Source organism: Melitaea cinxia, chromosome 3 (assembly GCF_905220565.1).
Source record: "Melitaea cinxia chromosome 3, ilMelCinx1.1, whole genome shotgun sequence".
In the NCBI taxonomy this organism is placed as follows: Eukaryota; Metazoa; Arthropoda; class Insecta; order Lepidoptera; family Nymphalidae; genus Melitaea; species Melitaea cinxia.
This window is the reverse complement of record NC_059396.1, coordinates 17,124,682-17,150,246: the sequence shown is the minus strand read 5'-3', so window position 1 is coordinate 17,150,246 and position 25,565 is coordinate 17,124,682. Positions and strand designations below refer to the sequence as shown.

The window sequence follows — 25,565 nt, the reverse complement described above, 5'->3', positions numbered from 1 at the left end:
AAAATCCGCAATAATTTTAACTGGGTGGATCGATTTTGATAATTTTTAATTTAATCAAAAGCTGATGTTAATCATGTAGTCACACATAAATTTTATCGATCTTTGATAACGCGTAGTTATTTGACTATTTTTTCGTCAATCTACGTCGTCAATCAATTACTCGTCGATGTAATTGAAGTCGGTTTTTTTTTCGTTTGCGAGCAAACACAATAGTTTTTTTGTATTTTTTGTTAACATATTGGATATTTTTTCTAATACATAATAATTTTAACTACATACTGTGTTAAATATACACATGTAAAGACGGTTATCGAAAGACACTGATAACGTGTAAAAATAATTGTGTTTGCAGACAAACGAAAAAAAAAAACCGACTTCAATTACATCGACGAGTAATACAACGTAGATCGACGAAAAAATAGTCAAGTAACTACGCGTTATCAAAAATTACTCAAAAAGTAGTTATCAGATCTCAATAAAATTTATAAGTGACTACATGACAAACATCAGCTTTCGACTAAATTAAAAATTATTAAAATCGGTACACCCAGTAAAAAGTTATTGCGGATTTTTGAGAGTTTCCCTCGATTTCTCTGGGATCCCATCATCAGATTCTGGTTTCCTTATCATGGTACTAAACTAGAGATATCCTCTTTCTAACAAAAAAAGAATTATCCAAATCGGTATATCCAGTAGAAAGTTATGCGGTATATATAATACAACGTAGGTCGACGAAATAAGGGTCAAGTAAAAATCCATTATTAAATAAAACTCGAAAAGTAGTTGTTAGATGTCAAATAAATTTAAATGGGACCAATTGGCACACACCACCTTTCGATTAAAAAAAAATTTGTAGAAATTGGTCCACCCGGTCAAAAGTTCTGATGTAACATACATAAAAAAAATACAGTCGAATTGAGAACCTCCTCCTTTTTTGGAAGTCGGTTAAAAAGTTACTTAAAATTTAAAGTTGGTAATAAAACTATAAAATAATAAGAACACCACTTCATAAAAAAAAAACTATGATCTGATTGTGTTTTACTTTGCTATAAGAAAAATTGTATTTTTGTAAATTGACAGCTATAATTGTGTTTGCTTGCAAACAAAAAAGAATCATTAAGATCGGTATGTCTAGTGAAAAGCTATGCGGTATAATACAACGTAGGTCGACGAAAAAGTAGTCAAGTAGCGTTATTAGATATAACTCGAAGAGTACTAGTTAGATCTCAATTAAATTTAAATGGGATCACATGACACGCAACACCTTTCGATTGAAAAAAAAATCATTGACATTAGTCCACCCTGTCAAAACTTCTGAGGTAACATACATAAAAAATACAATCGAATTGAGAACCTCCTCCTTCGAAGTAAGATAAAAATGTCAATTTTTTTCGCATTAAAATTAGCAAATTTTTTAATGCCATTAGACCATTTTTCATACCTAAGCTATTGTTTATTCGGTTCATATAAATTATGACTTCCTTCTGCACTACTATTGTTTATATATTTTTCTAATAATAAATATGTTATAAACCGGCCAAAAATTGGTCAATATAGGCTACAGAAAAATATTAGGTACGTGTACCTATTGTTTGTGTTCATATACTTTATACATGGCTACATACGATGTTCTGGAATGGTTTCTCCTTATTGTGTAGCGTAATATTGGAAGACCACCTGCTAAGTTGACTGACGAGTGACCTTAAGCGGGTCGCGAAATTGCTGAAGAATATAACCTATACCAGTGGCTTTGGCCCAGCTAAGAACGGCCATGAGAAGATGACGAGATGATTGATAAACTTTTATATACACTGTTTGTGATAGATTAATTATCATTTTATCGGAAAATTAAATCTACAATGCGTATTACTCTTAAATATTAGATATACCTAATTATTTGTTATATGCCGGTCTATAGCAAATTAATTTATATGACAGATATTTACAAGGAAATATATTTACTTGGCATTCTTACTACTGTTTCCACCACGTGCGGATTAATTCGCTTAAGAGGTTTCGTGTTAGACAATAGTATCAATTGAAGTGTACTGTGGCGATAACTCTTGAGAGATAAGAAATAAATATTTATTTGTTTATTTGCACTTTATTGTACACGACAAATACATTATTAAACATAGTCTTAAAATAGTTACAGTTTGTGGGAATTAGATAAATAATTATAGCCATTTATTCCAGATAACACTATATAAAATAAATAGTTAAATAAGATTTTAAATTAACATGGTTATTTTCCTTAGTAAATATTGTAAAAATGTTTATTTATCATATGGATGAATTGTTCCTACAATCGAACCAGCGTAGTAATTCAAACCACCTTCCGGGAAATTTATGCAGATCGTCGGCGTCGGTTCAGCAGGCCGGAGGGCGTACCATACTGCGATGCCCAACACGTGGTCCCCACGTCTGCTCGAACGGCCATCGGTCCTGCGACAGAGATGACCAGCCCACTGCCACTTCAACTTGCTTATTCTACAGGTTATGTCGGTTACTTTCGTTCTCTCGCGGATGGTATTATCTCTAACGCTTAATTAATCGTAACGTAATTAGTAATTCTAATAACAATCATTTGTACAAAAGCTTTAAAAATCCATTAGCCAAGTTTTATTTGCCATCAATTATTCTAATAACCTCAATAAGATAATAATGAACGCGTTATTATTTGTACGGTAAAAATTAATAAAAATTAACAATCTACAAAGTTCTGTTTTTATTGTTATCTCTAGGATCTTAATACTCAGGGAGGCGTACTAAAAATTCGGAGCTACACGTTTTTAAGCGATAAACGCTCAAACTTGTGTCTTCTCTTCCACTTCTATCCCAGAGGTATTAAGCCTGCCAGTGTTAAAAGTAACGAATATTATACTAATTAACTTTTGGGAAACTCCAGCATTAATGGGGTTTTTTGGGTATAGAACAACATTACGCTGCACTAGTTGTAAAAAAAAACTGGTTACTAGCGTTAAATACTTCGGAGAGATCTTATGATGGTTTCTACGTCAAAAGAGCTTTATGTTAGACCCGATCAGATGCCTTTCATTTATTAGAGCCGACTGCCATAGCTTTTACTTACTTCTTCTTGTCATTACTTTAAATGGCGATTGCTCAGCGGGGTCAATTACAATAAACCCCACGGTACTGTATCAATGGTGTCGAAACTGAGAAAAATTACATAATTATCAATGTCAATGCAGGAGCTTACACTTCCACTACCAGGGTTTCCAGGCTAGTAAACCATTTGCCTTCTTGCCATGAAAAGATAAAGAGTACGGCGACTAGCTCTTTATTCTAAACTCACTTCAAGCATCGAGTCCGCATTAGAAGATGATTGGCGGCGCTATTTCCCCATTGTCAAGAGTTTAGTTCGACGCAAAGATTGAAAACGACCATTTTGCTTTTCTTTGTGTGACTTCTGGTTCCGTTAAGGCAAAGTACCCAAAATACCGATTCTGAAAAATTGATTTGTTCTGGGAACCCTAATGGTTATTAGAACTTATAGTAATATATTGATAAGTAAAACAAAGTAGCTATGATAGATTGCAACGTATACCTATTTATACCATAAATGATTTTAATAGTCACACATTTTATTTCTAATTATAAGACACGGTGATCTTGATAACAACATTGTTGTTTTATCTAAGAATCAAGTATTGGCTCTGTCTATCTAGTGTACCATAATACGTATAATCATTTCATACAATTATATCTTCACGAATAGGATTTGTCCTAATAAGTCCTAGTTTCTAACAGAATCATTCATACCCAAATTGTAGGTACGGAGTACGGAACTTACGAGCGTAGACCGCCTGTCAAACGTTGTCGTACGCGTACCGACCGGCAACCGGCGACTGGCGATCGCTAGCGACTCCGCGCTTCGCTAGTTCGGCTCGAACCGCCGATAAGAATACATGTGAACTGTGCTTGTGTGGTGCAGATCCGCGCACGCGCTCTCGCGATCGTAGCAACGCAAAACCACCCGACGAAAATAGTTCGGAAAATTATTACACCACCCACTTTACTGAACGCAATAGTGACAGTGACGTTTCGGGAAGTCATTGACAGGACACGCTATTGTTATGATTTTGTGATAAAATTGTTTGCCGTTAAAAATTTTCAGTGTTTCGGATAAATTGAACGTATCGTTTGATCAGTGAAGAAGTGGCGTACACAGTGCTGCTTGTGAGTGTTAAGAATGGGTCCGGGTGCTATAGGGTAGCGCGATGATGCGCAAGGAAGCAGCCGGATCTCCCGGCGGGACTGAGGTTGCGCTGGACTCCGCCGACTGTCTGACGCTGCAGCAGATCCTTAAAGCCTTTAACTCTAATATAAGCGAGGAGCACGCTTGGGCCCTATTCTACCAAGCATCCCGCTGTTATCAAAAATGTTTAGACGAAGGTACCGCCTACTATTTACCTACGGAGCTGGGACATGTTTTGCTTCATAAAGACGGGACTGTGCACCCGAGCACGTTGTTACATACAGGAGGTGAGTGTTTTTTTGATGACACGACTATTTCGTATCAACCAACAGATGGAACAATAAAAATCCGTACCCGTCTATCAATGCGAGAGTGAGGTTGCAATAAATTCAGCTATGATTTAGTAAAGCAATAATAACAATAATAATTCCGTTTGTAACTTAATATGCATTTAAATAGGGACTCCTATGAATAGACAAAGACAAAAATTTGATTAAAACCAATTTTCTTACAACATTAACATTTTTATGGTGTGAAAATAGCAGTTTCTTTAAGTATATCAAACTATGCGCCAAGCAGTCGTGAAATTTTTAAATAGTTGTTTATTATTCATGTCCATAACGTGTATTCAAATGACACGAACGAAATTTCATGTTATCAGTCGGGCTCGTAGGTATTATAACTCGTAATTTATCTGCACATATTTTAAATAATCATATAACGGATATCACTCAGGTACTATCATATTTCACACAACTATTTTGCAGTAATAAGCCTTTTTAGTATTAGTTTCTTTTAAATTATAAGGTTTTATTTACGAGTATTAGAGACTGTTGTTTAAGTGAGATTTCGTTTGTGCACTATCTCATATCAGTCAACTTATCTGTTTATTTAACATTGCACAACTGAAAGATAAAATGCTTCATTTTAATAATAATATTAAAACTCGAAGCAAAATCTTTGTACCACTTTTTACGAAAATTGCGGGGACGGAGGAGTATGAAGTTTCGTACACTTATAGTTTTTTAAGCGACTTCCAAAAAGGAGGAGGTTCTCAATTCGACTGTATTTTTTTTAATGTATGTTACATCAGAACTTTTGACCTTGTGGACCGATTTTGACAAATTTTTTTTTTAATCGAAATGTGGTGTGTGTCAATTGGTCCCATTTAAATTTATTTGAGATCTAACAACTACTTTTCGAGTTATATCTAATAATGCGTTTTTACTTGACGCTTTTTTCGTCGACCTACGTTGCATTATACTGCATAACTTTCTACTGGATGTACTGATTTTGATAATTCTTTTTTTGTTGGAAAGGGGATATCCCTAGTTTGGTACCATGATAAGGAAACCAGGATCTGATGATGGGATCATAGAGAAATCGAGGGAAACTCTCGAAAATCCGCAATAACTTTTTACTGGGTGTACCGATTTTAATAATTTTTAATTTAATCGAAAGCTGATGTTTATCATGTGGTCACATATAAATTTTATCGAGATCTGATAACTACTTTTTGAGTAATCTTTGATAACGCGTAGTTACTTGACTATTTTTTTGTCGATCTACGTTGTATTACTCGTCGATGTAATTGAAGTCGGTTTTTTTTTTCGTTTCCGAGCAAACACAATTATTAAAAAGAAGGAGCGCAGAATGCCAGTTTTTTTTTTTAATTATGCATAAATATGTACATACTAGCGGTGCCCGCGACTTCGTCCGCGTGGAATTTAACAAAAAAGTTAATGATCAGTGCGCAGAGTTATAAAATAAATAAATTTCTAAAATAAAAGTAGCCTAAGTTACTCCTTATTACATCGGCTATCTGGCAGTGAAAGTCCCGTCAAAATCGGTCCAGCCGTTTCACAGATTTCACAGTCGGAACAAACAAACAGGCAGACACAGACAAAGATTGTAAAAAATGTTATTTTGGTATAATATGTACCGTGTGTATCCATATTTAGTTTAAATAGTTTTATAGTTTCATTTAGTAAAAAGCGGTTATTTTAATATTACAAACACTCCAATTTAATTTATTTGTGTAGATTAAATCAATTAAAAAATTATTACGCACACTACCGTGTATTTGACACACACACGCATATTTATTATACTTTTTTGTTGTTTGTCAATCTGTCGTCAAATTGAAAAATTAAAAAAAAAATCTTTATTTTCCTATTTTTCGTTTTTTTTTTTAATTTAAATTTTTAATTATGGACAAATTTCACCACTAGTTTTAATAAACCGTCCAGTTCGAAAAATAAAATTAATTTTATTTTCATTCAGAATACACATATAGACGTAATAATTATGTGTAAGGTTTTCAAAAGAACTAAGTAATAAAATAGAGTATTGATTTGTTAGTAAAACAAGCACCATCAATGACGGCATTATCGACCTTGTGATAAGTTATCTTTTTTTTCTGTTTAAAGGTGTAAGCTTATCAACTCATTAAAGTCGCTAAATGCTGGTACTAAACTACTAATGTGTCGATTTTAGTAACGACAATTGATTTTTCTAATTACGTTAGAAATGATTTATATAAGGTCTAGTAATTGTGTTATTTATAATTTTATAAATATTTATTAAAAATTACTTCATCCTTACATAATAGGAATTCATATACTTTTTAATCGATATTTACCGTTTATTTTTATTTCATAACGGTGATTTTCATTACACATATTTAAAGATCTATTAATAATAAATATATATTTGTATTATTAAACGAATTAAAACTTTAGTATCGTCGTATTGACCATAACTACTAAGATTACAGTATATCTATTTATTAGAAATTCCATCCAAAGTTCTAAACATCAGTATTAAATTGTATTTATTAGTCAGCGTAGTAATTTTCGATAAATGCGATGTCGCGAAGTTAATATCTATGTATGAATCTAGGCTTGTGTGACACCGATCTTCGTTGACACCTTCATTGCTTATTATTTACGGATGCAATTCGACCGGCTGGTCGGCTTTATATGCATTTTATTGTGTACTGACCTATTTGCCGCTAAATGAATTTATTAGATGGCGGCCTCGTGAAATGTAACGCGATAGAAGACAGATTTACATATTTATATATGTGTTACATGTACAAATCTATGTATGGTGATTTTAACGCGTCTGTTTTATGTTTTTACTTTCTATTATGTATTGTAGTAACAATATTTTCTCTTTTACGTTATAATCAAGATACTATTTAAGAATAAATCTCGTATTAAATTCTAATAACACGGCAATATTGTTGTAAACTATGTTAATAGCGTTCGTACAAGGAAATGATGTGGCCATTTTTTTAACTGCGTAAAAGCGGTCTTGTGGTTGGTATGTGGTTTCTTCTGCCTGCAGAATTGACCGGTACGTATCTGCCCTTGTCAGCGTAAAATATGATTGTCACCTTCATGATATCAGATTTTATCTTTCCTAAGAAAATAGATAAATTATTAAGATGTATTGTTGTTTTTGAAGTAAAAATTTTTTACGCACGCTTGACTTGGGCAGTAAGCTGGTGAATGCGTGACGAGAGTTACCGGTAATCTAATACAAAAAATAATAAAATCCATATTTATAAAAATAAAAATAGCATCTGATTCTAAATCAACCGTTAAAAAGATTTAGTTGAAATTGTTTCAACAAAGAAGAGTTTGAAATTGGCTTATAATCGTTGATATCTGAAGAATCATGTATCTAATCTAAGTAAATAGCTCTATAAAAGTTTTAGTCATCTGAGACTTATAGCTGCCGAAGATCTAAAGCAAAAATGAAATCTTTCAAAACTAAAATATCCAAACAATGACATTAGTTCTGACAGTATAACTTCATCAGTTTCAGCCTGCAATATCCCACTGCTGGGAATAGACCTCTTTCCCCATTTATCCACCACGCTACTCTAATTAAGGCTTGGCGGATATATTCCCTACTATGAGTAACGATCGCTATCAGGTGTACATGATAACAACCGGGACCGACGGCTTAACGTGCTCTCCGAGGCACGGTGAGGAGACCCACAAGGACTGCACAAACACCCAGATCAATACAAATGTTTGTCATGTGCGGGGAACGAACCCTTAACCGCTAGCGCAACAGCCACAAAAACAGTACTGTGACCGTTGCGCCAACGCGTCATCAGACTCATCATAACAAAAACATCAAGGTTGTTGAAAAATGAAAACAATACATTAGTTAAACATTGGTACTACTAAAAGCCAAAATAAATAAGTACTTCAATTTATTTCTGACATTTATTTTTCAATTTTAATTATTTTTTGTTGAAAGCTTCAACTTATTTTTTTAACTATTTTTCAATATAATAGTAATGCTGCTAATCAATTGTAAAATAGTAAAAAATGTTTTTTTTTTCAATTACTTAATTTAACGCAATTAATTAGAGTCCCTGACGTTGTTCCCTTATTGCGAGAAAAAAAAACATCCGATATGCAGCAGGTTATCATCATTTCTGACCCGCTTTTCAATGTCGTTTCCGCTGTCGCATCTTTCGCTCCATTTTGGTTCAAGAACATTATTTATTGTTTACGTTAAAATTCACACGTACTTCGTTCATCAACGCAAATACATCATTGTTACGGGATTAAATTGTCTTCCACGCGTTTTATAATTTAAAAAAAACTGACGTTTTTAGTTCGCTTAAACCATTCATTAGGTTTTTTTATAAGAGATAATAATTATAAAAGTTGACAGGCTGTGAGGAGATTGATGTAATGTAGGTTAAATTGATTTTACTTTGCCGAGCTATTCATAAAGGATGTTAATGGAAAATGATTTTGTTAGCAATTCGATTATGTTAACATAATTAATTTTGTTGTGACTTAATTATATATTGTATTTCAATAGAATACTTGAACGTTGTGATGACTTGAGCTTTAGTGACAAATATTTAATAATGATACTATCTATACGCATAATAAATTGTGTAATATTTCTGAGTAAATATATATATATATATATATATATATATATATATATATATATATATATATATATATATATAATGTTATAGTATGACAATGACCAACTAATTATTTGATTTTGCTTAGTAAAATATATGTATATTTCAAAATTTTCAAACTATTGTTTCATAATGTCATACAAATCCCAGTCACAGTTAAATACGAAATTAAATTTTAAACTTGAATACTAAAAACTTTAGGAGTACTAGAACGAATTAAGATCTGCTTCTTTTTATTTAAAATGTACGTACTTTACCTACTGAATCGTTAATTTTTCTCGTTGGGATGGCGGTCGCGGGTTCGAACCCCGCTCGCGACTGGCGTTTGTTTGGGCATGTAAATGTTTGTCGTGGTCTGGGTATTTCTGCTTGTGTGCTGTGTGTGTGTTTTCGGGCCCCCGAAACGGGAGAAAAACCTTCTGGGACCGTTGAGTGTGAAGCGTTTATATAGGTACCATAATAATATAGCAGTTCTTATACAATTAATCGCAAAATGAAAGAACTTACAATTAGGTAGCGAATAGTTTTGATACATTTCATCATGTAAATAAACCACAATTTTGTAACAATGTTAATTATTCACATATCAATGTTTTATTATTTTAGATATCCAGGACCGCATTTACTTACATGCTTGCTTATTGTGACTGTTTGTTTGTCAATAATAATAATTGATTTCAAGGTTTATAATGTTAGTTACATTATGAATTACAAACGTAACAGATATATTTATTTATATACATAAACACTACATTGTATTATTTACATGCAAATTTTTATATATATAAAAAAATAAACTGAAGTATACTTGTGATTTAATAAACAATCGTGACTTTTCATATCGTATTTATGAATTGTAATATAAATTGAGAGTTTATGAACTCTGAATGACGGCGAGCGTGGAAATAGTGCAAACACGACGACGACAACGTACGCTCGTGTACGAAACGCAATTTATAATTACATATTGCTGTGTATACCGGGCCTTACGCAGGCTCTCATTGTTCTGTCATCTTGAGTATTCCAGTTTTCTCTCCGATTGTGGCGCGAGAAACTGTCTCAGTTCCGGAAGAGCTCAATGAACGCGAACTTTTTACGCGGTGTCAATGTTTATCGGTAAATGCTTCGGCTTTTTACACCTTCGAACGGAAGCTGTTTATTTCTAGTGCTTTATTTCTTAGAAACTTATAGCGATGACAGAAAATCATCCAATATGATTGATAGATCTTGTTAATGCCTCTTCGCTTCGTTAACGAGGTATCTATCGCATGTTGGTTGTTATTGAAATTTGCCAATAAATTTTCATACCACGAATTCTTTGGTAGCAAAAACTCGTCCGCGGTTTCTTTGACGCTTGGATATAAAATCGATTTATATGGAAATCCCTTTAACTATCGATAAATAAAAATTGCCTTCTAAAGATCGGGCTTCCGTTAAAAAAACTGAGAGGACAATGGATTCCAAGCTTCTTTTGTGTGTATTTTTAGTTTTTAAACCAGTTACTGTTGAATAGTATGCTTTTCGACTATTTTGACCTACCTGTCTATTCGGTACGTGTTTCCTAGAAAAGACGGTCGAAGGTTAGACACCTAGCTTGTAGTGAGAAATTTAGTTCAAAAAATCATTATTAACCTTATAAAAGTGCTATGTTTAATATTTTAATCATAGAATATGTTTTTTTCAATTTTCAAATATAATTTGATAAAAAATGGTTATTCGTTTTCGAATAATACAAAAAAATATTGTTAGTAAATATTATGTTTTTTTTTTTATAAAATAATAAAAATAGTTTTAACTACATAACTAACCCAAGGTGGGTTTGTCTCATCTTATAAATTTCTATGCCTTATTTCTAGTTCTTAGAGGTAAAATTTTCAAAAGTTATTTCTTATTAAATTTAATGTCTAAAATTCAATAGGTTATATCAAAAGATATTAATTTAGTCGATTAATAAGTTCGTCTGGAAATATTATCAGTTAATCCTTCTGTTTGAATAACTCGTATTAAAAACAAAAGACGCCTAAAGGCTTGCAATTGTTTTGTAAAAGCTTTTGTTTCGAACTTTCTTTGTTCTTTAAAAGTACAATGTGGCGTTATTATTGTTATTGTAACAGTCATTTTGCGTTATTAGTTTAGTGAAATCCTTCAAATTACATAAAACACTAGCTGTTAATTTTTTTCGTCTACTTACGTTGTATTACTTGTCGATGCAATTGAAGTCGGGTTTTTTCGTTTGCGAGCAAACACAATTATATTTAGGTATTTGTTTAGATGTATAGCGCCATTATCGCGCCATTTTTGGCGCGAACTTGTGGAGGCCTATGTCCAGCACTGGATTGCGAAGGCCGAAGTGATGATAGAGTGATGTGTTAAAATTAACATTATAACAATTATATTCAATATATTCTAATTCTTCAATATCTCTTTGGTTTTTTTTATGCCACTATTCTATACTTTTTAAGATGCAACTAAAACGCTTATAAAATAGTTTTAGTTTGTGGACGGTTATTTTTTAAGTTGTTGAAACAGCTGCAATATTCATTCAAAAATTCTCCGTAAAATTTCACGTGTTCCACCTATAATGTCGGTAACCTCATAAAAAAAGTTTTTTGGTTTTTACTACATACATAATATATTAATATCACCACTTAAAATCGGTAAAAACACTCGTTTGCGACATCTATGACAAAAAAATATGTAGAGTCTTAAGTAAAACCTCTACTGAATAAGGGGTAAAGCCAGCTATAAATCGAAAGATCACTCCCGCGGGAGCTGTTTACGGCTGTTTTTTTAAAATGTTTTTTAAGCTGTTTTTTTAAAATGTTTTTTTTTTCTATATAAGTCATAATGTTTTTTATTTAATAGTTCAAAAAGTTATAAAATAAAAAGATAACTTCAATTTTAAGAATAAGGTGTTACCTGTTACGCATGTACCAGGAGACCATAAATACACAGCAAGTCGTGGGCGTCATACTGGCTGTAAGGGTGGGTCCTTTTATTTCAAGGTCGGATCGATATCGCGCGGTAGGCTGCCTCGCTGCTGCTGCTCGTTACCCGCTGACGCTACATCCGGCTGATAAAAACGTTTCCGACATGTAATGACTTCTTACGCTGCCTCGTTTTACATAATGCTGTTTTAATTAATCATTAATTTTGTGCTTAGTATAAAACATTGTTAAGTTTCTTTTTCGTAAATTAGTTTTCAGGAGGTACAAAAATGTTATTTTTTTTTGTATTATTGATAAGTAATCAAATATAGCTTTCCGTTAAGCCGTTACGGGCTATAAGCACGACAAACCTTTTTATTTATAATACAATTTTGAATTACAATTCAAAATTCAACACAGTTATTTAATTACGTAAAAACAGTGTTTTTAATTCTTACCATTCGTTCTTATCATAATGTATGTTAATTATTTAGGTATAAAAATGAAATGCGTTTTAAAATAAAATGTGACAATTAAAAAATACGTTGAACATTTTAAACCATTTAAACTAATGACTATACGAGAATATTCTTTCTTTACGGAATGCTTTTCTCTAGATAAAAAGGGAAATATTTTAAAAATAGAACAAAAACACATCACATCTACATTGTCGACTCGTCTGTACCGCATGCCGTTCGCACTGCAACATTCTTAATCCTCACTCGGCCGCGGCACGCGACACTGCGCTTAAAATGTAGGGACACCTACACCTTTGCCAATTATTTCCGAATACTTACGATACTTTGAACAAATATATTATAACCTATTTTGTGTAGTTAATGAACTACTATTTTTTTATATCGATCGAAGGTTTTAATGGCAATATGTTGCAGTATTATACTAACATTTTGAAAATAAAACAATAATTTACGTAAAGAAAAAAGCGTATTGTGTTTGAAGTAATTTCTATGCCTTTTAACTTTTGTTGATAGTAATTTAATATCCCTGCAAAACATTGAAGGGGAATTAAATATAACAATTGTTTTAGATTGAAATGAAGCAACTGAAAAGTTGTCGTTGATGTAGATGATATTATTTTTTAACCGACTTCCAAAAAAGGAGGAGGTTCTCAATTCGACTGTATTTTTTTTTAACTGACTTCCAAAAAAGGAGGAGGTTCTCAATTCGACTGAATTTTTTTTTTTTTTTTTTTATGTATGTTACATCAGAACTTTTGACTCGGTGGAGCGATTTCGACAAATTTTCTTTTAATCGAAAGGTGGTGTGTGCCAATTGGTCCTATTTAAATTTATTTGAGATCTAACAACTACTTTTCGAGCTATATCTAATAATGCGTTTTTACTTGACGCTTTTTTCGTCGACCTACGTTGTATTATACCGCATAACTTTCTACTGGATGTACTGATTTTGATAATTCTTTTTTTGTTGGAAAGGAGATATCCCAAGTTTAGTACCATGATAAGAAAACCAGGATCTGATGATGGGATCCCAGAGAAATCGAGGGAAACTCTTGAAAATCCGCAATAACTTTTTACTACATGATAAGGAAACCAGGATGCATACACACTTTTTTTTGTACTAAAAAACTAATCTCGTACCACATTCTAATAATAATATTTTTTGTTGTAGTCAAAATTATTGAAATTAAAAGATGACAATATATCAACGGACCGTAAGCTACGTTCATCTGATTCACCGAAACCTCAGGACAAAAAGATGGAAAAGGTTCAGGATACCGATTTTGATAATTTTTAATTTAATCGAAAGCTGATGTTTATCATGTGGTCACACATCAATTTTATCGAGATCTAATAACTACTTTTTGAGTTATCTTTGATAACGCGTAGTTACTTGACTATTTTCTCGTCGATCTACGTTGTATTACTTGTCGATGTAATTGAAGTCGGTTTTTTTTTTCGTTTGCGGGCAAACACAATTATTTATTCATATAAATGCTTATGTAAAGGCATAATTAAAAAGGTGTTTTTTTTTTTTTATAAAGATTTACTGAAAAAATTCAGTAACACTACTGAAAAGGAACATTTTTACAGAATATAGAAAGGACTTTAAAAATTTATTATTATAAAGCAAAACAAAATTCTTCCCCTAGTTTATCTAGTCATGCTAAATATAATATTTCGTTAGTGAAAAATTGTAAGATATTTACGTAGGTATATATACCTCTGTGGTTGTAAAAAACCGCTCACATACTTTATAGGTAGTGTATAACAGCGTGCTTCGAGTTCGTACTATTGTAAGGCCCTGGGCTATTTGCATGGCTATTGCAAGCTCCAGTGTTTTGTGAAGTACTATTAATTTATTTAATAGCATATCTGTAGGCAGAAACATAAGTCAAATAAGTATAAGGATTGGTATAAGGTATTAGTAGTATATTTATATTGCTTAGGAAAATTAATTACGCCGGTCGGGTAGGCTGGATTGACAAAATTAAAAAAAAAGAAATAAAAAAATTAAGTTAATTGGTGACTGTTAACTACTGCTTGTTCCCAATCCCTTAAATCTGTCCCTGTTAATAAGAATTTAGAAAAACTAAAACGATTTAAAGTATAATGAAAATATACTTTTTAAAACTACTTACGTTTTCAACATAATCATCATTTATTATCGTTCAATCTATTTGTCGTTATCATCGCGATCGTGACGTGTTTCTTTTATTTTTTGTGCGTTTGCGTCCTGTCGCTTATCGACTGATGAACGACCTTTGTCTTGATAACATTCGTTCAGGAAAAATATTTTAATGCGTACCTTTTATGCTGTTTAAATAGATAAAAGAAGTATTTGTTTCGTCTAATGTTTTTCTATCGAAGTATGGTAATATTCTTTTTTTATCGAAGGTAATGTTCGTTTTTTAATTTTTGTTTAGAACAAGTCATTTTATTGTAATTATATTATACTTACAGTAATAAAATTCCTTAATCAAATTTCTATGAATGAAAAATAAAGTATCTTATTTTTAATAATAAACTTCGTTATTTCTTGTTGCTGGTAGATCTCTTGGTTTATAAATGAATTAAAATAAAGTTACAAAATTTGTTGCACGTTTACTCGTGTGAACATTAATAAAATACCTACATATTGTTAGTGTATAATTTTGCTCAGAAAATATATCTTACCTACATTCTTATAGTTAGAAGTATAATTTTATTTATGTATGAATAAAATTATACTGTTTTTTTTTTCTTTTAGAAGCCTATACTTAATCATTAATTTTATATTTTGTATTATACTCTTTCTACGTACATGTACGTGTATAAGTATAAACAGTGTTTAAGTTTTATTTTGTTTATTGTTAAGTAACGAACTTTTCATACTTACACTACAAAATAAACAACTAAAAGTATTATAATTAAAATATGATTAAACTTAGTATCTTGAACGGTTACATCTCGTACACGTTTTCGTAACTTTCTTTTCTATTATAATTAACATTGTTTTAATTTGTTTTAGTTCTGTCTTAACATGTTGTACTTTTGTCGACCGTATATTAGGCAACACGTTCACTGAACCGGAATTGAACTCCGAATGAAACGTTGCGTAATCTCTTGTGATTAACAGAGTAATGAGTCCTTAAAATAAATTGATGAGCCACGGATAGTTCGGTCGAAATTGTAATGACTTATGATCGGTGCGATTACAGTGACATTTTTACGAGTATTGCTTCGTGTAATAATCGAAAATCGTTTAGAAAGTGTGTCGTGCTTTGGAATAAATCACAAATGTGATTGATTGATATTTTTTCTGTATTATTTCTGCCTATACCGAACGAGTTTGATGTAACAAAGTAATTTTTACGTAATAATAAGGAAGGTAAGGAATATATTTGGTCGTGTTTTTTTTTTATTTTATCTTGAAAAAATAATAGGTAAACTTTTTACAATACACGTTAGGACAGAAGAGGTGTAGGACGTACAATAAATTAAGATTGATAAGCAGAGGTACGTATTATATATAACGAAATGTGAAAAGTTTAATTAATCCGTTAATCAGAATACATAATAAAGTACACTATGACCCTTCCTAAGTAAATAATTGTGTAATCATCATAGTGGAGTGCTGTGTCAACATAATTTTTTATAATATTGGTAAAATAAATACAAATTTTTATCTCATCATCTAATCATCCAATACAATTTGGGTAGATGAAATAGTTATCAGAGACAGAAATTTAAACGATAGTGCAATGATTTAATTTCTTTTGTCCTGTATCTTGAATCAGAGCAACCTGTAGTTGTTGACCGAATATTTTATACGGTGATTGCTACTATTAACATTTATTTCAATTTTTTAGCGACAAAACTACCGTTTGTAATTATCAAGAGATGTAATCACTTTTTGTAAATAGAACGAGTTACGGTATATGCACTTATTGAACATAAATTTTATAAATAAATTACATGGTCTTAAAATAGTTTGTGGTTTTTTTCTTCATTCTAAATAGTTTCTGGCTCTTTTTTTATTAAAACTTTTTAAAGCAATTAAAATTATCTGTTTAAATTATTCCGTCGCTGATCGCCTATGGTATGTAATGTGTAATGTATGTAGTGTATTAACATATAGTAAAAGTCAAGAGGTTTCTAATGATGATCTTGCTCAATAGTTACGTATGTTATTTTCAATGATGTTTTCATTGTGAATTATCGGTAAAAGCACTCCGACCGAGTTAGATTATCTCGTTAATCAGTAAACTGTTCTTTACCTTCCATTTCTATTATAATTAGATCTAAATATATTTTAAACTAACGAGTAGATCGAGTGTACTTATCTCTCTCTGCCTTCGGTACTCACGCAGCCTCCGGGTTGCTATAATTTAAGTTAACCTGTTATGGAGCGAAGATGGTTTAAAAAAATGTTTCGTAATATAATGCAGTCGGATATTTTTCTTTTTGTTTTATCTAAAAATGAATTTGAGATTGAACAAGTTAATGGAGTTTGAACGATAATTTATAAAATAATAGGTGTGAAATACACTTAAAAGTTGTGTTGCACAATTTTCTCATGCACCGACGTTTTTATGTTCTAGAACTTAAGATTATAGACTGCATCTTTATTACTTTAACTTAATGGTCGGCTTAGTTATGTTTCAAATAGAAAAGACATATAGTGTACGTTTATTTACTATTTTGTGACTATGATTTAAGATGAGTAAAATTGTGCTGTTTAATTAATATTGCAATAAACGTATTGTTTTTGCATTCCAACCGAAAATTCGAAGAGGTTCTTCCATCTATTATTGACTAAGGAACAATAGGCTATAAGTACATCATTATTATTATTTATAAACGGTTCTTCCTATTAATAACAATTACGTGCATGTAGTTATATCAACGTTTTGTTATGCGCGTATACTAGTTATAAATTGTTATGTTGTTATAACGATATTTTTACATAACTGTCTTGTAAAATCATTAGAATATGAAATCCGTATAGTAAGTACCTTATTCAGAATTTAAATTTTTATATATTTTTAACCGTTCTCTCTCATACATTCATTACGTTCACTTTAATATTTAGGTTGTATGTAGTATGTATGTGTTGAACGAAAAGTTATTATTATATTAATAAATAAATAAGTAAATAAACATAACGTAACACACGGTCGTTCAAATGTTAAGCAACTTAATACTTGTGTTACAGCCGACTGTTATAGCTAAATATTTGTTTTTGATTAATGTACTTCGAAATAATACATATATAAATGTATAAATACACATATTACATCCAGACTCAGGCGGGAATCGAACCCGCAACCCACGGAACAGAAAGAAGAGTTTCACTTGTTTTACAATAGTTACGTTGCCTATTATTGCAATTTTATTTTCTTTAATCAAATTCACTTTTTATTACTAATATTGGAATTAAAAGCGTACTGATGATGTTAAAGATGTGTGGATTTAGTTGCGCTTGTTTAATGCAAGATTTTACTAATTTTTTATTATGAGTGACAGTTAGTTTTAAAAAAATAACTATAAGTTCTTTGCCGATTCTTCCCTGCAGAATTTACGTTCCGAATCTGTCCGTTCACTTTTAACAATGATTAATTAATTAAAAGAAATCTATAATATAAAAATGAGTCGCTGAATGTGTTGCTAAGCGCAAAACTCGAGAACGGTTGGACCGATTTCGCTAATTCTTTTTTTTAAATATTCCTTGAAGTACGAGGATGGTTTTTACGGAGAGAAAAATTCTAAAAAAAAAAAAAAAAAATTTCATGAAAAAGTCTAAAAACAACACTTTTCTGTACTCCCATACAAAAGATTTGTGATAATACTTAAAAGTCACTGTTAGGCGATACGAAGTTCGCCGGGTCAGCTAGTTTAATTATAATTTGTAAAATGACGATTCAAAAGTGCTTTTGAAACCTTTTTCTTATATACAGCTAGGTCGAAGCGATTACCGTAGCTTATAGACGCCTGCAACAACAGAAGCATTGCAAGCGCGTTGCCGACCCTACCCTCAAGTCTCCCCAGGAGCTTTGGTCACCATACTCACCAACACAACCACAAAATCACAGCTAAATAACACTGCTTGAATGCAGTATTATTTAGCTGTGATCTTCTCTAAGGTCGAGGTACTACCCCAGTCGGGCTCCTCCATATTTTGAGCAGGAAAGAGGAGCCTACTTGAAGTAAGTAATTATTGATGATTGATGATTTTGCCATACCTACTCTATACATCTTCAAGTCTAAAATTATCTGCAGTGTTTTTCCGGTAAAAACAATATTTTAAGATATTTCGATGCATTGTATGATATCTGAACTGATTTCTCTTATCGTTCGTGTTATGGATTACGTTTGAACGTACTGACGTCTTGTAAATCATGTGAGATTTATCAGAAGCACGGTGAGAGGATGTGATCATCTGACAAGGTCGTGGGGAAAGTTTTAATACGTAAATATTCGAAGATTCTAGAAATTTAGAATATCCAAAACAAAGAATTTATTTATAGAATTAATTATTTACGATTAAACAGTTAGTATTAAAAGTATTACTTTTAGTAATCTATGAAAATAATACTTTATTTATCTTAATTTTCTCCTTAATCACTTTGGTTTATAAGTAGTATATAACTGTCAATCAGATTGCAAGATAAAGTGTATATAATTCTTATTTATGTAGGCGATATTTATTGACTTTTGTTTATTGATTATTAAGACATAATTTATTGACATAAATGGTATGTCCTTCGTTCAAAGTAACGTACATTGAAATTAACGGCCTTGAGCTTAGCAACCTGCGCCCGCGCAATATTTTGTATGCAGCGTACATAATTATGTTGAATCATACATACACTGCCAACTGCCATTGCCAGTTGCTCTATTTTAAAAACTTTAAAATACGTCACTTTTATTTAAATTTAAAAATAATTGAATTTTATTCGATATTTAAAAGATAAAGGATGAAATTAATGATATTCAACTTATTAGTAAGTAGGTTCAGTTAACTTATATAATTATTATACTCGTATATTAATAATATAATAATATAAGTAATTAAAAAGACATTTACTTAAATCAATTATATTAATTTTGTAACGCTTAACTGCTCGATAAACTAAGTATCGTATTAACTCTGGTGACATGTCGAATGTAGGTGGAAACAGATAGTAAGGGTATCATATAACAAAGTCATGGATATTATGTTTTTACATGTTCTGTTTGACGCTGAGTTATGAATAATATGTTAGTGTGACTATTTTATAGTAATAAATAATCGTATATTTAAATATAATAGGCAACTTACAGTTGTCTAATGACTTTTTTTTAATAAATAAAATTATTCAATGTATATTTAAATTGTGATGTATAAGTTAAAATATATCATTTATTAGTTTTGATAAATTGTTTTATGATTGAAGTTTAATTTTTAATTAGTAATAAACGAAGATTACTTATGGTTACTAATATATTAATTACTAAGGTGTACTTATTCCTTGCTTTCAAAATTAGTACTAAAATGAAATGGTTTTATCACAGAATATGAACGAATAGATATTTTTTTTTACAATACAAAATTATTAATGATTTGTTGTTACCTTATTAACGTGGGGACTAAGTTCTTACAAGAAAGTGTTGCCCAAAAATATAATTATATATAGAACTGCGAAGAACTGGGAACTTTGGCGCGAATTTGGGATGTCCAGCAGAGGTTTTTTTTGCTTATAATGTATAAAAAATAGCATGGAAATGGAATTGAATAGAATTTTTCCAAACTATTTTATTTAGTATTTTATTAGTAAGATCTTCTATGTAGGTTATCGTTCTAAGAAGATCATTTGTAAACGGAAACCTTTCCATAATGACTTATCGCTTTCAATTAATCGAGATCTTTCAACGGCCGTTCATTCATAACGCTATTATGGTTGAGGCAACTCATTCGTCATCTCGCCTGACGTCGCCTCATGCTCCCGCGCACATTCTCTATGACACCTGTGCTTAAGAAAGATTTGAGACCTGTTTCGTCGCTGGTGAATAAAGTTTATCATTCCCTTAAGTTACGAATAGACTAACAGCAAGAGATAGAAAAGGCCAGTCTATTTCGCCTCAATTGAGAGATTACATTTTTTAGATACACAATTGCAAATAGACATATTATGCTATAAATTAAAGGAAATAAATACGTTGGTAAAAAAGAATCTCGTAATATATTGTAAACATTTATCTGTTGGATACCGTCATTTGTTAAACAGCGTTATCCACAATAGGTGAAACAGTCCTTTAGTATATGAGTTTACATATCTCATCGTCAAATTTTTGTCTAGGGCATGCCTACAATATGTTTAGGAATCTCTGAGGATTTTCTTTTTATCTGCTCTTTTTTGTAATATTACAATAAACGTAATTTCTTGAGATAAATATTTTATGAAGTAAAACATCTTTACGCACGCTTGGCTTGGAGAGTAAGCTGGTGAATCCGTGACGTGCGCGTTGCGAAAAGTGTTGACGCGCGAGGCGAATGGAAGTTGAAAGAGAGATAAAAGTTAGTGAAGATAGAAAGAGAAAGAGAGTTATGTTTCGTATATTAGCAACTAAAGAAGTTTTACTTCAATCGTGTGGTCTAAAGCGCACCCTTTTTTATTCCATTCCTAAAATACCTCATCAATCATCATTATCATCATCACAGCAGCCTTTCGCAGTCTACTTCTAGACATAGGCCTCCATAATTTCACGCCAAAATGGCGTGAACTCAAAACCGCGCGTGGCGTGAACTAAAATACTCGTACCCAACGAACATTATTTTGAGTTTCACTGCAGTTCAGTAAAATTTCCAAAACATTATTGATTTGGGTGATCTCTGGTGGACTACATTTTATCTATATTTTCTGCTTATATTCTGTTATGTAAACACTTACTGATACACATAAATCGATTTCATTAGTTTTACTTGCAATAAAAAAGGGGTGCACCAAAAATGTTTGATCCACCGCACACATTAGATATGTCACTAATAGCACAGTCGTGATTCAGAGCATTACAATACGTTCCTTTCTCCCAACTGGCTCGTAGGCCCGCGTCCTTGCGGAGCTGCCGGTGGGCGGACGCTTTGACATTTGATATGCTCTTGCGTACCTATGAGCCATATGCAATTAGATATCGATAGATGCGATTTTTAACCGATGACCGATTTCGATCATTTTGTTTTAATCGAAATGTGGCGTGTGTCTTGTGTACTAATAATGTGTATTTACTTGACGATTTTTTCGTCTACATACGATGTATTACTGGTTCGTGTAATTGAAGTCATTTTTTTCGTTTGCAAGCAATTATTTTATTTATAACAATTATTTAATTTTGACTCGATATACCGCGGCTTCACTCGTCTCGGGTTTCGATTTGTTAGATTGAATGATATTTTTAGTTACCAAACTAAGCTTTTTTACAGTATAAAAAAAAAAAAAAACTGTAAGTTAACCTGTAATTAACTTAAAATTTTATTGTGATAAGAATTTTTAATTATTACTGGAGTACTTTGTACACTTTTATTATACAGAACTTACCACTTTTGGCGATGTGTCTGACGCTATATGATCACGGGGTACTCAGCCGGCATTGGCGACGTTACTTGGATATCGGGTTCAAAATTTTGACAATCGTGGTAAAATACCTATATATACTCGTAAGTAAAAGTGGTGATAGTAACAGTAAATGCTTAAAAACTAAAATGGATTTAATGAATTTAAAATATTTATAATAAGATGACACAGATACACTAACAGCTTTACAATATAGAGATGATTCATAAAATAGTTATTGTCAATATTTAATGCATGGAAGTAAACTAGGTAGATTTATGTAGTAAATAATGTATTATAATTACTGTCTGCTCTGCTGATAAACACAACATTATCACGATGAGTGTTTGATGTGCTGTTTGCGTAATAATAAATAATTATTTTTAAATATAATTTATTTGATGGATTTCGATGAACTCTTTTATCGTTAATTGAGTGATTATGATGATGATGGAGTGATGATGTTTTTTTTAATATACATAACATTTATTACAAAAAAAAATCTACATCTGCTCACTGTTACCTGAAACACAGACATCAAATTAACTACTGTAGGAAAAGACGACCGTTTGTGTGTGTGTATAAACACATTTATTTAATAAAAAAAAGTTGTTTTATCAATAGCGATAACTATATATGAGTTTAATAAGATTGCGGTCGTCGCTAACACTTCGAGGCGCTCGTAACGTGGATTACTCTAACCAGACGTGACCGCAGAGACGTAGCCACGGGAACAGCAACACCATTGCAGTTACCATAATTTGTTTAGAAACAGCCAATAGATGACGAGCATAGTAATGGGAAAAGTTAAGAAATGTATTGCAAAAATGGTAATTTTTTAAACTTTAATCGTTATCATTGAGTAAAACGAATATTTTTTTCATATAGAAAGATGATGAGCCATTGATATTAGTAGCATGAAATGGGAAATTTATCAATCTTGTAGTTATTTCGGAACTTTTGCAAGCGCTTATGCTCTGCAGTGACGATAACACAGTGTCTCTTAATAATCTCTTAATAACAGAGTTACTATGACTTTATACTCAGATAAGAAAATTACTTGACCCTTCCTAAAATGGTTTAGTGAGAGAAATACGGTAAATGTTCAAAACTAGCGTTGTTTGAGAAACCAAGGCGGCCATAAGGCTCTGATAGTTGCAACATCAATTTTGAAGAAATCAATAAAAGTATGAAAAAAAAAATCCGCAAAGGGGATTTACTGTGTCGTTGGAAGATACGTAAACATGATCGTAATAAGATATACGGAGAATGCAAGGACGGCCGCTGACCGAGTAATGTTAATCCGTTCTGCAACTTGCAGTTTTTAACACGCCTAATATGAAACTTTAACCTTTTAATTTCATATATGTAAATTGACATCTAATTAACGATGTTTAGTAACATAACTGCAGTGGTGTAATATTAATTTACATATTATCATCTTAGAGAAATTTTTCTGATGATTTATCAGGATATTACTTAGCAGTTACTTTGACGTTAAACTTTCTGCAAGACTTCTTCCTCGACCTCATTCTTTTCGAATACATAATACATTTAAAGGAAATGCTCTCGTTATATATTCCAGACCTCCTTGTAGTGTATTAAACTGGCTCAGGATTAAAACACGGAAGGAAAGAAAGCCAAATAGGATATATTGGGTATGCGCCAAGAGTTATGACTGCAACGCATTTGGACTAGCGTGTCGAAAAAAATCAATACAAAAACCATTAGAAAATGTGTACCTATTATTTTACACTGACGGAAGTATTATATGTGTATCGTGAAAGGTGCAAAAAAATATTGCAATTTCTCTTGAGAAAATTTATTGAATTTAGTTAAATGACGAAGCGATTCGTCGGCTATTCATTATAATGTCAATGTCAAGAAAACAAACTGAACGGTCGTTAAGTTCGAGAGAGCGGGTAACTATAGTGTTGCGTAAGTGGGGTTGCGATTATGTCGATGTCGGTATCCGTAATTAACCTTGAAATTAGTTTTAAAAGCCTCTTGACGATCTCCGTAAATACGTTTGACATGCTATAGAACATACAATAATATTAAAAGCATAGACTCCGTCTCCACTTTCTACTAGCGTCATTAAAACCATTCCGACAATTATTGAATTTGAAATTGGAGATATACTGTCTGTTTTGGAAAGCTAATTTTAAGAAAATTTAAATAATTTGAACGTATAATTAATTAACTAACGCATACTTATTATTGAATAGTGCATTGAATAATGGTATTCAAAAGAAGAATGTTATGATTTCATAACTTTAAATAAATAAAAAAGTACCGACTAATTTACGATATGGCAATCACCGTGATTAATCTACCGTAAAATTTGAAGTTCAAATTTGGAATCAATGTCAGTTTTAAAATGACCGTTACGTCACTGATGCAAGCTTGTACTCCACTGACCGTAAGCTGGTGTCCGATTTGCCTCGTCTTGCGTAACTCTAGCTGTCCCAACCTCTTTTTATAAGATCGATAAAAAGGATTAAAGAAAACGATGGAATGAATGCATTACGACCGCGGAGATAATTTGTTTTTAACTACTTTAGAAAAAAGGTCTTGCTTATTTAAATTTTGATTTAATTATTCAGTATTGTTGCAAACAATCGAATGGTCCGGATAGTAAGAAGCTAACCGGCGGTAAGCGGCCTTTGGACGTCTGCAACATAAGGTGCATCATTAGCGCTTCGCCGACCTTATGATATATGATATATTGAAGATTTCTGGTCTGACTTATTTTTTATCAGTTTCAAATGCACAAATGATCCTATAGAAGTATGTTGGTAATTTAATGACTAACTCCTATAGTATATATATTAATTTGCTATGATATTAGTAAGCTAATAAATAACACGAGTTTGTTCTTATTGTTCTTTACAAATGTTAATTAAAAGTAGAAGTAATAATTATTATTTAAAACTGTCCTCTAATTTTAAGACAACTGCAAAAATTGTAATGAAAGTGTAAGATTACGTATATAATATATACTATGTTTATAAAAAACACGCATAATTAAAATGAAGAAGGATTCTTGAATGTTACAGATCTATAGAAAAACTTCTTCGCACTTAGAACAGCTTTTTATCTGTTAAAACTAGTAACGATCCGGAATCTTGACTCGATCGACTGTGACAATTTATGCTATGTGGAAAGTTGATTAGTTTTTTTAATTTCATTCTATGATATAACTTGGGGATTTTTCTACAGATAAGTTTTTATAATTCAATTGAGGAATTAGGAATACATTTTCTACGTCCACGTGCATAACAAAATTTAGATTATGTTTCGACCAAGTATTTAAAATTTTTGTCTTTATTTTCTTATACGTGTATAATTTTATCAAAATAATGATTTATTTTTGTACGTTTTAGAATTTAAAATATT

General features: G+C 31.6%; 1 protein-coding gene across 1 annotated transcript in view; it reads left to right on the top strand.

Moving 5' to 3' along the window:
• The first annotated feature begins 4,241 nt into the window (after positions 1-4,241).
• Positions 4,242-25,565, top strand: part of LOC123669632 (protein spire) — a 181,138-nt gene continuing 159,814 nt past the window's right edge. Inside the window, exon 1 of the mRNA XM_045603230.1 lies at positions 4,242-4,506. Within this exon, the coding sequence (XP_045459186.1) occupies positions 4,242-4,506 (265 nt within the window). The remainder of the gene's footprint in view (positions 4,507-25,565) is intronic.